A 15,811-nucleotide genomic window follows, 5' to 3' on the forward strand; every position below is an offset into this window, starting at 1 on the left:
AAGTGCTGTCGGTGGAAACTTCCAGAAGCTGGGATTCCAGATGTGAGGGCAAAGCAACATCTTCTTCAGTGGGATCCAGAGAAAATGGGTCCAAAATCCACATGTGTCCGTCTCTGGGATCCTCAGGAAAGTAGTCATCGAATTTCTCTGCCAGTTGTGAGAGACTGAGTCACTGATCTGCACCTGAGGAGAGTTTTCCAAAATGTCAGACAAAAGTGGAAACATGTCCATCCTCTTTTCCTGGGCCCTCTTTGTCCACAAAGCAAGTTTTTTTTGGAAAGCTTGAACTTTGTCTGCAACAACAAATATGTTGGTATTTCTCCCTTGAAGTGAGATGTTCAGCTGGTTCAGCAGTGAAAAAATGTCACAGAGGTAGGCAAGTTTAGCTGTGAACTTTGTGTCAGCATGGTAATGTGCCAGAGGATATTTTTTCTCAGTGAGAAAAGAGAAGACCTCATTCCTCAGCTCAAACAAACGACTGAGGACCAGTCCTCTTGAGAGCCATCTCACCTCACTGTGATAGAGCAGCTGGACATGATCTGCTTCCATGTCCTCACAAAGCTTGGCAAAACATCTGGAGTTCACAGCTCTTTTAATGAAGTTGATGGTTTTCACACTCACATCCATCACCTCATGGAACTCTGGGGACATATTTTTAGCTGCAAGGCTTTCACGGTGGAGAAAGCAGTGGGTCCATTTAGCTTCTGGTGCACGATCAAGTATCTGCTTGACGACGCCGTTATGCCTGCCGGTCATTGACGCTGCACCATCACTGCACACCCCTACACAGTTCTGCCAGTCCAGGCCGTTCTCAGTGAAGTAGTTATCCATGCAGCCGAAACATTCCTGAGCCGTAGCTCGTGTTGGTAGCTCTCCACAAAACAGTATGTCTTCGTGCAAACTACTGTCCCAGCGATAGCGAACAAAAACCAGCAGCAGTGCGGCATTCGTGACATCAGTGGACTCGTCTAGTTGCAAAGAGTAAAATGGGCTACTTTTTATTCTTTCCAGAAGCTGAAGCTTTATGTCTGAGGCCATGTCCGCGATACGGTGACTCACGGTGTCGTTTGAGAGTGGGATAGTCAGCAGCTTCTTTGCAGCAGCCTCCCCAATCATCTCACGGCACATATCCACAGCGGCAGGCAGAACCAACTCCTCCGCTACGTGAATGCTTTCTTACTTTGTGCTACACGTCTGGCTACGAGGTAGCTGGCTTTCAAAGCACATTTTGAGTAACCAGTCAGTGACACGACAGACAGTTTCTGCATTTGTAGCCCATTTTCCTTTCTCTTGAAAAATTCCACCGGCTTTCCCACGAGCGTTGGATGTTTCGTCGCTTGGTGTGGCTTTAGTTTCGAAGGCTTCAGTGCTTCGTTTGACAGCATTAGCCCACATTCCACACACTGAGCCCTCGGCTCTGCCTCGTTGCCTCCGTTCACAAAGCCGTACTTTATAAAGTCAGGATTGTACTTGCGCACACATTTATACTTTTGGGGGGGGTATGGCACCACTGTCATCGTCATTTTTTCTTTTTAAAAACGTATCCATACCTTTCGCTACAGGCTAGCGGCTAGCTGAGTGTCTTCTTCTGCTTAGTGTAGCTTGTTAAACAACTGCATTACCGCCACCCGGTGGTGGGAAGCTATATCGTAACTGAGCGTCTCATGGATAACAGTATCTCTGGTGTCTTCAATTGATAACCTATGCGGTCCCGCGGCCCTCGCGGCCCACAGGTGCAAAACTGAAATTTTTTCGCGGCCCTCTAGGTGGCGCTCGTGGCCCACCATTGGGCCGCGGCCCACTGGTTAAGAATCACTGCTCTAGTCGGAATGAGCATACTTATAAACGCACTGTTACAACTCCTTCAGTGTCATATTGCTTTTCGGATAATTATGACCATACGTTCATAGTAGATGCAAAAGTATACTTATGTACAATACATTATGTTGAACATTGTTGCTCCTGGATGGATCACAGCCAACCCAATTATGTTCAACACAGCTCCATGTCCTTAGTCATGGTGGCCACAACACTTAAAAGAATAAACTTCATCATTCTCACAATTCTGACCCTTTGCTTTTTTATTAACAGCATTTACTTGTACTTTTACTTTCAATGAACAGGTTATGATGTTCATTTAATGTTCAGGTTGTGATGTACATTTAATATCAGAAAATTACTTTTGATACTTAAGTACAATAAATATCAGATACTTTAAGACTTTTACTCAAGTAGTATTCTAAGAGGTGACTTTTTACTTTTACTTGAGTAGTTTTCCAGTAAGGTATCTTTACTTTTACTCAAGTATGGCTTTTGAGTACTTTATACACCACTGGTGTGGTGTGTGTGTGTGTGTGTGTGTGTGTGTGTGTGTGTGTGTGGTGTGTGTGTGCGTGTGTGTGGTGTGTGGTGTGTGTGTGTGCGTGTGTGTGCGTGTGTGTGTGTGGTGTGTGTGATCGTGTGCGTGTGTGTGTGCGTGTGTGGGTGGTGTGTGTGTGTGTGTGGGTGGTGTGTGTGTGTGTGTGTGTGTGTGTGGTGTGTGTGTGCGCGTGTGTGTGTGGTGTGTGTGGGTGGTGTGTGTGGTGCGTGTGTGTGTGTGTGTGTGTGGTGTGTGGTGTGTGTGTCCGTGTGCGTGTGGTGTGTGGTGTGTGTGGTGTGTGTGTGTGGTGTGTGTGGTGTGTGTGTGTGTGTGGTGTGTGTGTGGTGTGTGTGTGTGCGTGTGTGTGTGTGTGTGTGTGGTGTGTGTGTCCGTGTGCGTGTGGTGTGTGGTGTGTGTGTGGTGTGTGTGTGTGTGCGTGTGGTGTGTGTGGTGTGTGTGTGTGTGTGTGTGTGTGTGGTGTGTGTGTGCGCGTGTGTGTGTGGTGTGTGTGGGTGGTGTGTGTGGTGCGTGTGTGTGTGTGTGTGGTGTGTGGTGTGTGTGTCCGTGTGCGTGTGGTGTGTGGTGTGTGTGGTGTGTGTGTGTGGTGTGTGGTGTGTGGTGTGTGTGCGTGTGCGTGTGTGTGTGGTGTGTGTGTCCGTGTGCGTGTGGTGTGTGGTGTGTGTGGTGTGTGTGTGTGTGTGGTGTGTGTGTGGTGTGTGTGTGTGTGTGCGTGTGTGTGTGTGTGTGTGTGGTGTGTGTGTCCGTGTGCGTGTGGTGTGTGGTGTGTGTGGTGTGTGTGTGTGTGTGGTGTGTGTGGTGTGTGTGTGTGTGTGGTGTGTGTGGTGTGTGTGGTGTGTGTGTGTGTGTGGTGTGTGTGGTGTGTGGGGTGTGTGTGTGTGTGGTGTGTGTGTGTGTGTGTGTGGTGTGTGTGGTGTGTGTGTGTGTGTGGTGTGTGTGTGTGGTGTGTGTGTGTGTGTGGTGTGGGTGTGGTGTGTGTGGTGTGTGTGTGTGTGTGTGTGTGGTGTGTGTGTGTGTGTGTGGTGTGTGTGTGTGTGGTGTGTGGTGTGTGTGTGTGGTGTGTGTGTGTGTGTGTGGTGTGTGTGTGTGTGGTGTGTGTGGTGTGTGTGTGTGTGTGTGTGTGGTGTGTGTGTGTGTGGTGTGTGGTGTGTGTGTGCGTGCGCCTGCGTATATCTTTCTTAACTGTTTTTTATTCCACATTAGTTTCGAGTAGAATAATGTACTCTTGGTGACACTTTAAAGAACCTAAAGGACCTTTTAAAGCATCTTCAGACGTGCTTGTTCTCAGAGCGATTGTCTGCGTGCTTCCGTCAGCTTTTTAAATTGCCAAACACACGTGATGTTGCATTTGTGTACACGTCCCCTTAAAAGCTTCCAGTGGACGAGGGGGTTCCCCACAGACAATGAAATTATCACCACATCTGGTACCAACAGTCATCTCACATCTCGCCTATTATACAGTAGTGTGATGTTAGCAGTTACTGCAGGATTGTATTCAGTTTCCTCAAATAGGAAAGGCCTTAGAAGATTTTAAAAAGTCTTACATTTTATTCACACAAATTTTAAATATTTTCTCTGGCCTTGAACTTAAAATAATCAAATGGAATTAAATTCTTTAATCTATTTTACGGCGGACCAGGTCGCATTAGTTTGATGAGTTGTATCATCAGGAATTGTTGTTATATATTGCTGGTCGTATCATACTCATACTTCACAGATAATTAGATGGTGAAGCAGCTGTGAGATGTGTGTGTGTAACTGCATGTTATTTCTCTGTCTGGATGTCTTGTGTTCAGGTGTATGACGCTCCTCCCATGGTGGTGAAGGGGCCCTCTAGTGGTCAGGATATATATGACATCCCAGCCAGCTCAGACAAAAGCACACAGCAGACGGTAAGGCTGTCTGAATATAATATATACTGTAATATACTGTGTGTGTGTGTGTGTGTATACATATATATATACTCTATTCTTACTATCATGTTGAAAAATGTGATCTAAATCAGTGGTCACAGTTGCTTTAGTGTTTATTACTATATTTGAATGTTTCTCCCTCTCTCTCTCTCCTCAGGTGTATGACTTCCCCCCGTCCGTCAGCAAAGACGTCCCCGAGTCTCAGCCAATCAGAGAGGAGACCTACGATGTGCCGCCCCACTTTGCCAAACTCAAGCCGGCTCTCCCGCCCCCCGGCCAGTACCCGCACAGCAACCTCAACAGCAACGGCGACGACGACGACGACGACGAGCCGCCGATCCCGGAGGACGTGTACGACGTCCCGCCCCCGATCCTCACCGACAAGCGTTACCGCGGAGTCGACCAGCCCCCTCAGGAGATCTACGACATCCCCGCCAGCCTGCGATCGGGGGGTCATCACCATCAGGACGTCTACGACTTCCCTCGGGAGCGAGAGGAGAAAGGAGGGGAGAGGGGAGACCACAGTGTCTACGATGTCCCACCGCAGGTATCTGAAGAGGCGCTCCCACATGTTGGCAAACCATCGTTGTGTTCAGTTAGTTTCTATCTGATGAGAAATACTGTAATCGAGCAACACTTTCTACATCACGCATGGCTATAAGGCATTACAAACATATTGTGTAATAATCTGTTAATAGCACTGTATAATTAGAGTTATAAGCACTCTTAAACAATCATAATGCTAAGGTCAGGTGTCATAACACTTCATAATTGCTTTATAATCTTATCATAACTCTAAGTGGTCATTGTTGCTTTAAGTAAAGTGAAAACTATTGATACTTGACCGTATAAGTAATTATAAAATGCATTATAATAATAATAATAATATTGTTAATATTTAGAGCGCTTATAACTATAATTATACCGTCCTATAAGCAGATTATAACATATAAGTATGTTTATTATGCATTATAGACATTTTAAATTAGTTTTTGTCTTGTTTTCGTTGTGGACATTTCAAAGACTGCTTCACATTATAATTCATTTTGATGAAATTAGCACTGCTAGCTTGTACACAGACAGGAAACAGGGCTAAACTGCTAGCTTAGCTTATTTTGCGTCCATGTTTTCCAGGTGGTACGTGACGCTCAGTCCACCAGTGAGGAGCTCACCTTGTCCTTCAAGCGGCTGTCCGCCTCCAGCACGGGAAGCACACGGAGCAACCACTCCGCTTCTTCCTTGGACATGGTCCCCGTCCGCGACACCTCCTCTTCCTCCTCCCTTCCCGGCCCTGGCTCCGTACCGGGGAAGCCCCTCATCCTGGACCTGGAGCAGGCCATGGAGCGTCTGTCCCGCCTCCAGCAGGCCGTCGAGTCCAGCGTTTCACTCATGATGTCGTTCATCACGGGCAACTGGAGAAGCCCCGCCCATCTGGAAGGAAACCTCCCCGCCATTCATCAAGCCGCTGACCGCGTGCGCTCCACCGTGCGGGATTTCTTAGAATTTGCCCGGGGCGCCGTGGCAAACTCCGCCCAGGCCACGGACCGCTCCCTGCAGACCAAGCTGGGCCGTCAGGTGGGGAAGATGGAGGAGGTCTTCCAGAGTTTGATCCGACACAGTCAGAGCTTGGACGGCATCTCCTGGTCGCACGCCGCGCTCGCGGCACCCCCGCCGGGAGGGGACGACCTGGATCGGCTGACCATGACGGCGCGAGGCATCCCCGACGACGCCAAGCAGCTCGCCTCCTTTCTCCACGGTAACGCCTCGCTGCTCTTCAAACGGACCAACCGGCAGCAGCAGCTGCCGCTTCCCCCGATCCCGGGCGAGCTCGGCGGTCACATGACGGGATCGGGAAGTGGGAGCTATCAGGGAGGGGAGAGGGTGAACATTCAGTCGCGGCCCCTCCCCTCTCCGCCAAAGTTTACAGCTGCAGAGGAAGAGGAAGGTGTGGACCGGCCGTATGAGACCACAGAGGAAGGCTGGATGGAGGACTACGACTACGTCCATTTACAGGTACACACACATGGACATACACCTTTTTACATGGCTGTTTCTTTCTGCATGTGATCATGCATCCGGTTGTGTGTGTGTGTGTGTGTGTGTGTGTGTGTGTGTGTGTGTGTGTGTGTGTGTGACGGCGTCTGTCTGTCTGTCCACGGCTAATCTAAGATACTACCAGACCCATCAGCCTAATATTTTCAGTGTTCATTTAGGACTGTATGCTCAAGGACCTCTCAAAGTTGCAGTGATCCAACACTTTTTCAAAAACCTTTTTTATCCACTGTTTTATACCGTCACTGACTGGCCAATCCTCTTAACCGGCCGGTACGAACTGCTAGCGATCAGCAACTGCTTCAGACCTTCACCAGTACCGAGTGCACATTTCTAGTTGCAACACGAAACATATTTTAGCTCGGCCGTGTGACTGTGGTCATGTGACGCTCTGGAACAAACATGAGCGAGCTTCACACAGAGTCCCTGAGCTGCCCTCCATGCACACATTTTGTCGTTAGCTTTTTGTTTTCAAAAGTGCCTTTTTTATTACAAAATATATGATATAGTATATTGCCTCGGTTTGTCAATGACAGAGCTGAAGTCCCACAGCAGCTGTCATTTATCTATGAGAACTGAAGTCATAATCAATTTCATTTTTTTTCAATTTAAATTTGCTTTATTGGCAAACAGACGAATCAACACATCCATGTTAGAAGAAGAATAGAATGTATACTATCTTTATCCCTTTAAGGGGGAAGTTCTTCTCTGCATTTGACCCATCCCTGTATATAGGGAGCAGATCGGCACCCGGGGAGCCGGGGGTTCAGTGTATTGCTCAGGTACACTTCGACACGTGACACGTCCCAGTCGGGGATCGAACCGTTGACCTTCCGGCTCCCAGACGACCTCTTAACCCAGTGCGCCACAGTCGCCCCAAATGTTGCTAAAGCATAGGGAAAAAAGGCCAGACGTAAATAAGAAAGCATAAATACGTCTAATAATAATGAAAGTAAACATCAATTAATTAACACATTTCTTAATTGAATTACCTAAACTTGATATGCAAATACTGCACATATCCCTCAATGTAATACTGTATGTGTATATATCTTGAACATGTACTTATAGATATATTGATGAGATCAACTGTACATATTATATATTATATCATATAGGGCTGGACGGTATACCGGTTTCAATTTCCCGTACAATATGACTTTTTCATATACCGTCATACACAGCCAAAACAACTTCTGTTGCTCTTCAACAGGCAGCAAAATATATTGTTCGCCGCTTGGAGTGCTACGGACGGAGCTAGTTGTCTTACCTGTATTGAGTGGGACCCCTACTCATTGTTTACTTTATAACTTTATAACAACAATTATTATAACAACAATTAACAACCCACAACTAACGCTCTTTAACAGGGCAAAACACCACGACACAACAGTTTGTGACAGATAAACAATTTGTAGCACTAATAATTGTACATTTATCAAATTTCTCTGCCGAACTGCATGCTGGGTAACAACTGTCTGGGTAACAACAGTCTGCTAACCGCTGGGAGCTAACAGCTCTGTTGTGCCAGTAACGTTAAAGAACAGAAAAGAGCGATGCAGGATGAACAAAGACTGAACAACAAAAGGTATTTTTGTTCGACACATATGCAACGCTGATTACCGTAATATGTGTGGTATTTGTTATAAATGTAAGTTGATACATGGAGGGATTTAGGACCCAGTAGGTGAAGGAAACCGGAGGTGAAGGAAAGTGACACGCCACACAAACAGCTGTTCACCGCCGGTTGACCGGCCGTTCTTGTGTTAGTTTACGGTGTTAATTAATTAATGCATTAAGCCAGTGGCGGGCCGTCCTATAATGACGTCAGCATTACATGCCGCTCAGTGTCCATGTACAGGCTCTGCCGCGAGGTGCAGAGTGTGCTGTGATTGGTCAGTGGGCGAGCACGTGACTATCGTGAAACGAAACTTAACAGCCAGCAGAGGCTGATGGGTAGTGAATCACATCACGTGATGCAGCTCAGACAATCAAATATGGACATTCTGACCAGAATAAGATGTACCAGACACCATGACAGAGGAGACTGAGACGAGGAACGACTCTGCAGAGCAGTACGTTCAACATTCAAGTTGTGAAAGTAAAATCCTATGATCATCTCTTTGTGTCGCGGCTTGTCATTAAGGAGTGACGGTGGATCCCACAGCCAGACCAGCATGATTCAAACGACTCATACATACTTACAGCCTTAAAAAACGAATAGAAGCTGTGGCGCCATAATGTGGCTATAAGGTGATATTTCAGCTGCAGGACAGCAGTGAAGGCCCAGGTGTAAAATGCACGGCCTGCCACTGCATTAAGGCGGAAAAAAATACCCTGATATGCCGTGAAACCGGTAGTCTTAAAAAATACCGTGATATGCCGTGAAACCGGTAGTCTTAAAAAATACCGTGATATGGATTTTTGGTCATACCGCCCAGCCCTAATATCATGGATTTATTTTGCCAGGAGAAGACATATCTAGCTGTGTAGTACTTTTATCTCCCCCCAACAACAACGTGTGTGTGTGTGTGTGTGTGTGTGTGTGTGAGGCTGTACCGACACAGCATCTCTGTTGGGGCCACGCTCACTCTGTCTCACACACACACACACACCTTTCATAGCCATGATGAATGAGTCCATGTGCATGTGAAGAGTCAGCATATTTTTTTTATATACCAATCAAGTGTGTGTGTGTGTGTCAGCAAGGCTGTTCGAGGAATGTGCATGAGAGGAGATAAGTTACGTCCCATCAACATTCTTGCGGTTCCTGTTTGTCACCACTAGAGGGAGACAGAGGCTGTATAGTTCTCATGATCCTCAATATGATCGTGAAGAACAGAGATGTTTTGTACACATCATGTCGGTGTTACAGCTGTGTTTGATCCGTCAGGGAAAGGAGGAGTTTGAGAAGAACCAAAGACAGCTGCTGGAGAAAGGCAACATCATCAGACACAAGACACAACTGGAGCAGCAACAGGTCTGTCCGTCCATCTGGTACCCGTCCGTCTGTGTCTCTCGCTGTCCTTTACTCTCACTTTCTTTGTTCTGTGATGTGATTGTTTGTGTGAGAGAGAGAAGAAATGAGTGGCCGTTTAGGCCATAACTAGAAGTGATGCTGCTGTAAACAGTGCTGGGCCACTAGGGGGCCGGCCAAAATCAAGCTGACAAACATATTAAGCTTGGGGGGGGGCCTCGCACAGGAAATAAAACAAATGTTAACCACTTAATTTGTTGCATTCTGGCAAATTGTCCTGCACCAATATCTGATGGAAACGTCTTTATTTATTGGAAAGAAAAACACCAAATTCAAAATATAAAAATAGAATGGAACATAATGCAGTTAGTCTCTCAGTCCTTGTGTATTTATTCTATAAACTTCTCTCATTTAATGTCGTCTCTGCAGAGTCAGCACACATGTAGACATGACTCTCCCTCCTCTTTTGTCTTTGTACTTTTTTTAAAAATGTGAACGTGGCACCAATTCACCTCATTGACACATTCATGTATACATGTATGGACTTTAATAGCTCACAGAGGGTCAGCGAGATGATCCACATTTCTTTGCACATTCAAAACAGCTCCCCCCATATCTCCCTGTTTTCTGAGGAGTCAGAATATTTAGTAATGTTGAAAGAATAAAGTCGTAATTAGAGCTGTTAGTATAAGGATGGTGTCTTCCTCACTCAGACAACAGTGTTTATTTTATTTATTTTAATAAAAAATGTTGCCAGAGACATGTCGTAGCTGCTGGATATTTGCAGGGACATGTTGCATCCCTAGACTCTTTGTCTACATTCAGTAGTTGCTTTCAAGGGTTGCCAGATTTGGCAAATCATGTTTTCATCGAAATGTTCATTGATCGGTGCGGTACCTGTCTGACTGGGCTGAATGAGTTGTGGATTCATCCGGCGATCATCTTTCTGATTGATTGTGTCGTCTATAAAATGACTTGTTTCAGGTAAAACCAAAAGATGTTACAGTTGGAATCATAGCATTATGATAAAGCATTGACGGTCTCCTTCCTCTTCCTCCAGATCAAACAGTTTGAGCGGCTCGAGCAGGAAGTCAGCCGGCCGATCAACAACGACATGACAGGCTGGGTCCCGTCCCCGCACCCCCCTCCGGCCAACCAGCAGGCCCAGAACGGCTCCAAGCTAGGCCACGGCGACCGTCAGCTCCTCCTCTTCTACCAGGAGCAGTGCGAGCACAACATCACAGCGGTGACCAACGCCATCGACGCCTTCTTCACCGCCGTCAACTCCAACCAGCCGCCCAAGATCTTCGTCGCGCACAGCAAGTTCGTCATCCTCAGCGCGCACAAGCTGGTGTTCATCGGCGACACGCTGTCGCGCCAGGCCAAGTCGCCCGACGTGAGAGCGCACGTGGCCCAGAGCAGCAATGCACTCTGCGAAAAACTCAAGGACATCGTGGTCAGCACGAAGATGGCGGCGCTCCAGTATCCTTCCCCCGGAGCGGCCAGGGAGATGACTGAGAGGGTGAGGGAGCTGGCAGGGTGCACGCAGCAGTTCAGGATGGTGCTGGGACAGCTGCTGGTCATGTAGGGGAGAGAAGGGGGGCACGGGGGGAGGAAAAGAAACCAAACAGTGACACAACTGAGATGACCCTGCAGCACGGGGGGCAGTAAACCTGCCTGGACCTGGAGCCCCCTGCGGAAAACCCTGTACACCCCTCCAGTTTGAGGTTGGAGACCCCACATCCACCCCACCTTTCACTGGGACCACCCCTCCCTCGTCCCTCCTTCCTTCCGCACACTTTTTATTCTAGACAAACTAAAAGGAACGTTTTATCTTCAGCGGGCTGGGCCAATGGTTGTAAAATAATCACTGTAAATATTTAAGTTACTTATTTAGTCAGAAAACCAGAAATAAAAAAAGACTCAAGAACTTCCAGTATATATATATATATACACACATATATATAAATATATGGTTCTTTTTTGAAGAAGAAAGAAAAGTAAATAAATGTAGTTTTTAGGCAATATCAATAATTGTTATTATTGCTATACTGTATAATTCTGGTTCTGATTGTTGATCCTTGTATCATTATTGTTATGGATGTGTAAATTGCAGATAATATGTATGACAGTATGTTGTAGTACATCTATGCGCTTCTCCATCCCTGACAAAGGCACACTTTCCGAAAAACGCACGCACGCACACACCCACCCACACACACACACACACACACACACACCCACACCCACACACCCACCCACCCACACACACACACACACACACACACCGTGCCGCCTGTGTGTGGGAGCAGGACGTCACCGCCTGCGGCTTGTCCACACTGATTTCAATCCTCCGGTGCAGGCAGCACCAAGAGATGTCCACACAACTGTACGTTTGGAGTACTGCAGTTATTAAAGATGATTCAGTGCCCTCTCAATTGCTTTTTTTTTCTGGGAAAACTTTATGCAGGTTTTTTTTGTATGATCCATGTATTTGAGAAAAGGAGTGTAAAAGGCTAAAAGCTGACATGAAATTAAACATGCTTTTCTTCTTCTCTCTGAGACGATTTCAGAGGTTGTTGCCTGGTTGGGAGCTGGAGAGAAAAGAGAGAGTGAGCCGGCCTCCACAGGTTCCTTCTTAGCTCAGGCCTAATCGGTCCTCATCCAATCACCTGCAACTCAACAGATACAAAAACACAGACGCAATGTACAGCAGCACCCTCAGGCAGGGAGGTCAACAGCATTTATGTTCATTATCAAATCGTATGACACTCTATGTCACAACAATAGTCTCATAATAAGGCACGCCAAGAAAGTCACGAAAGAGCCAGAGTATTGTACGTCAAAAAAGCCACAGAAAAGCCAGAGTATGGAATGTTGAACGTCTCAGAAAAGCCATATAATAATATTTTTTAAAAGCTCATAAAAAAGTTGCAGAATAGTATCCCAAAAGAAGAAAACATCATAAAAATGTCATATAGTATTTCAAAAAAGCCCTCCTATAGTATGCCTAAAAAATGATAGCACAGTATGTCAATAAAGGTCATAGTATTGTATGTCAGAAAAGTCATCAAAAAACTGTAGTTTGTCAAAAAAAGTAATAATAAGCCATTGTATAGTAAAGTATAGCAAAGTCATTTTTTAAAAAGCCATAGAAAAATGTAAAACGAATCATCAAAAAGCTATGAAAAAATCATAGAATAATTTGTCAAGAAAAGTCGACAAAGTAACACTTTTGTATGTCAAAAAAGTAAATGCATAATGTTTCTAAAAAAGTCATTAACAAAATCGAAAAGATTAAAAAAGCCATAGAAAAAGACCTCGTTGAAAAAAGACCGAGTATATTCTGTCGTAAAGAATCTTGGTCTAGTATGTTGTAAAATGTTATCGTATAGTATGTTGAAAAATCATTAAAAAGTTGTAATATAGTGTGTCAAAATACGGTACGTCATGAAAAAGTGATAGTATAGTATGTCCAAAAAAGTCAAAGCATAGCATATCCAAACAAAATATGAAAATGTATAGTGTGTTGAAATAAATCATTAAGGAGTCATGTCGAAAGTGTAAAAAAGTCATAGTATAGTATGTCGAAAGAAAGTCATATTAGTATAGCATTGCGAATTAAGTACAATTGGGAATTTTGTCGAAAAATGTAAAAAACTTCAAAGTATACTGCATCGAAAAAACTTTTCTAAAACTTTTCCGACATCCAATGACTTTTTTTGGATGACCTGTTTGACATACTATGATTTTTTTGACATGCTTTTCAATGTATTTTCGCGATACCATACTATTACTTTTCGACATTCTATGTTTAGGCTTTTTTTTAAATAGTATGCTATTCTATCACTCTTTGACACAATATAATCGGACTAGAAGTTACATTACTTTTTAATGACTCGTTTGACATGCGGTGGCTTTTTATGTGAACATACTATCCGACTTTTTATGAAGTTTTTGAAAAACTATACTATGACTTTTATGACAATGTGGCGTGGCATGACTTATTAGTGACATATGGACGTGTGGCTTTTTTTAAACACTAGACTTTCAGAACTATCCTAACATACTATCCAAAGAAATACTATACTATGACTTAATATGATTATTTATTTTTACATACTGGACTTTTTTTGGCATAATGTATAATAGCTTTTTAAGGGCTTTTTCAGACATACCATACGATCGTATGCCATCGTAAGTACATTTTTCAACATAGTTAATACCTTTTGACTTACGATACAAGACTTTTTGACATACCTTACTATGACTGTTTTAGGATTGTTTTCGACCTTCCGTACGATCTGTACTTTGACTATTTACAAAATATATTATGTATGGCTTTTTATGAAATGTCTGACATAATATACTCAGATTTGTTTGTACATTATAGAATAACTTTTTGAAATTCTACACCATGGATTATTTCTAAGTATTATATGATTACTATTTTAAACTTTTTTTAACAAAGTATACAATGTCTTTTTAAGAACTTTTTTTCAATATGCTATACTGTGACTTTTCTGACGTAATATAATATGGAATTTTAGACATGGTATAATATGACTTTTATTATGTACCAAATTATGACGTTTGCTTACTATACCATCACTTTTTTATGACTCATGACGTCATAAACTATTTCTAACAATAATTATTGTATCATACTTACTACACTATGGCTTTTATAATACTTTTTCGGACATACTATATCATATTACTCTACTCTGAATAAAAAAAGACTAAAACGTCAGATATCTTTTTTTCAGGTCCAACTCTCCTCAGCTTGATGTCCTCGTCTCTGTCCAGTCTGCTGCTTGTCCTTCAACACCTCACGTCTTTTCTCTGAGAACCAACAAAGAAGACAATTGAGCTCCTTACATGGGCTATAATTACAGCTTCAGGTATTCTGAAGTTCTGGACATCAGAACCAATGATATTCTCAGGAAGTGTAAATCCCACTGATATCTGAATGTCCATGTCTATTACAGAATATATCCTAGCACTTCAGGATTATTCAAGAAGTGCGTAACAATTAAAGAGGCCGCTAAATTCAAAATATGATGGATGCTTTCAAGATTTAACACATTAAACGCAACACAGCTGGTAATGAGAAAGAACATCCTACGTATTCCTCTTCTTCCAAGATGTCATCCATTGGGGCTGCATATAGAAATGTGTGACCAATATAATAATTCACATTTATAGAAGTTATATTTATAGTAAGCATTGGCACTGGAAAGTGCTTTACAGACTATTGTAAACATGCTGTTCTACATATTCTGGTACGATAGGCAGCGGTACGCACCTTAAAGTTGCAATTGCAATCCGCTAAAAGCAGAAAGAAGATGACGACAATGGAAAGTGGAGAACAGCATAATGAAATGTTTCCATTTCATTCAGCGTTGCATTCATTTGTTGATAATTAGCTAACCGTCATTAATAACATTTAATACAATTAAATAAAATGGGTTAACACGTCACTGTAGAAACTATCAATATCCACAAATATCTAAATCACAGAGTAAACTAATACAGTATTACACAATATTAGTTTTGTTAGCTTTCCAGGTTCGCAGAGCCGAACTGTAGAACGGAGACTTGTGGTTTCGTAAGCCTTACTCAATCAGCTTTTTAGCCTGACTCGTTGCTAGCGAGCTAACGTTAGCTCAACACGGCGACTCTACAAAGGACCCTTAAAGAACATTATCTTATATGTGATATACTATACACTGAAACATTTCCCACAATAACGGTTGTTTATAGTCGAGGCAATCTCCATGGAAGTGCAGCTGGGGTCGTGTCCCAGCTGATCGTAATCACTGATTCAGTTAGAGAGCAAACTGCTCAAACTTCAAATCACGCATCGACGTTTGTCAAATTTGAAACAAAAAAGCACATAGATAAACATAATATTAAAACAAAATGACAGTGTATGATAATTAAGTTAGGAATATTTTATCAAAAGGTTGAGGTGCACAAAGGCTGTTACCGATGTGAAATTACTGAAATATTAAAACTTTCTCTCACCACTAGGGGAGTGTGACGGTGGAGCTTCGTGATTATAGTGTAATTTCCCCAAGTGGCCTCTAGAGAGAGGTATTTACTAAAGAAACCGTAAGATGTAAAGCACATTACACTTTTTCCACATCAGGAAATTCCAACGGTGATTGATTTTGATCTCGTGGATTTTCCTGGCACTCGTGCAGGCTGGAGGACGTTAGTGCGAATCCTCTGTGGAATGGAGCGTGTCTAAAGCCTGGACTGCTGCATGTGTAGAGCAGTATAGCGTTTCCTTCCAGCGTCCTCGTTCACAACATCATACAGTCTAAAACACAACAGCTCTAGTTCAAAATAGCAGCTACATTGCATGCATTTAGAAAAATAGAATAGAATAGAAATATACTTTATTCATCCCCAAGGGGAAATTTGTCAATACACAGTACATGTGCATTATTTATTCAGCTCCCTGTTTACATGATCGTAAGTATA

General features: G+C 43.6%; 1 protein-coding gene across 3 annotated transcripts in view; it reads left to right on the forward strand.

Annotated features, from left to right (window-relative positions):
* bcar1 (BCAR1 scaffold protein, Cas family member) overlaps positions 1-11,881 on the forward strand; it is a 99,739-nt gene extending 87,858 nt beyond the window's left edge. For all 3 annotated transcript variants that reach the window (XM_079265989.1, XM_079265991.1, XM_079265990.1), the window contains 5 exons: positions 4,174-4,269; positions 4,448-4,837; positions 5,425-6,303; positions 9,236-9,322; positions 10,380-11,881. In XM_079265989.1, coding sequence (XP_079122115.1) covers positions 4,174-4,269; positions 4,448-4,837; positions 5,425-6,303; positions 9,236-9,322; positions 10,380-10,907 — 1,980 coding nt within the window. In that variant the 3' untranslated portion in view covers positions 10,908-11,881. The remainder of the gene's footprint in view (positions 1-4,173; positions 4,270-4,447; positions 4,838-5,424; positions 6,304-9,235; positions 9,323-10,379) is intronic.
* Positions 11,882-15,811: the final 3,930 nt, after the last annotated feature.

Source organism: Melanostigma gelatinosum (assembly GCF_949748355.1).
Source record: "Melanostigma gelatinosum genome assembly, chromosome: 1".
NCBI classification, from domain to species: domain Eukaryota; kingdom Metazoa; phylum Chordata; class Actinopteri; order Perciformes; family Zoarcidae; genus Melanostigma; species Melanostigma gelatinosum.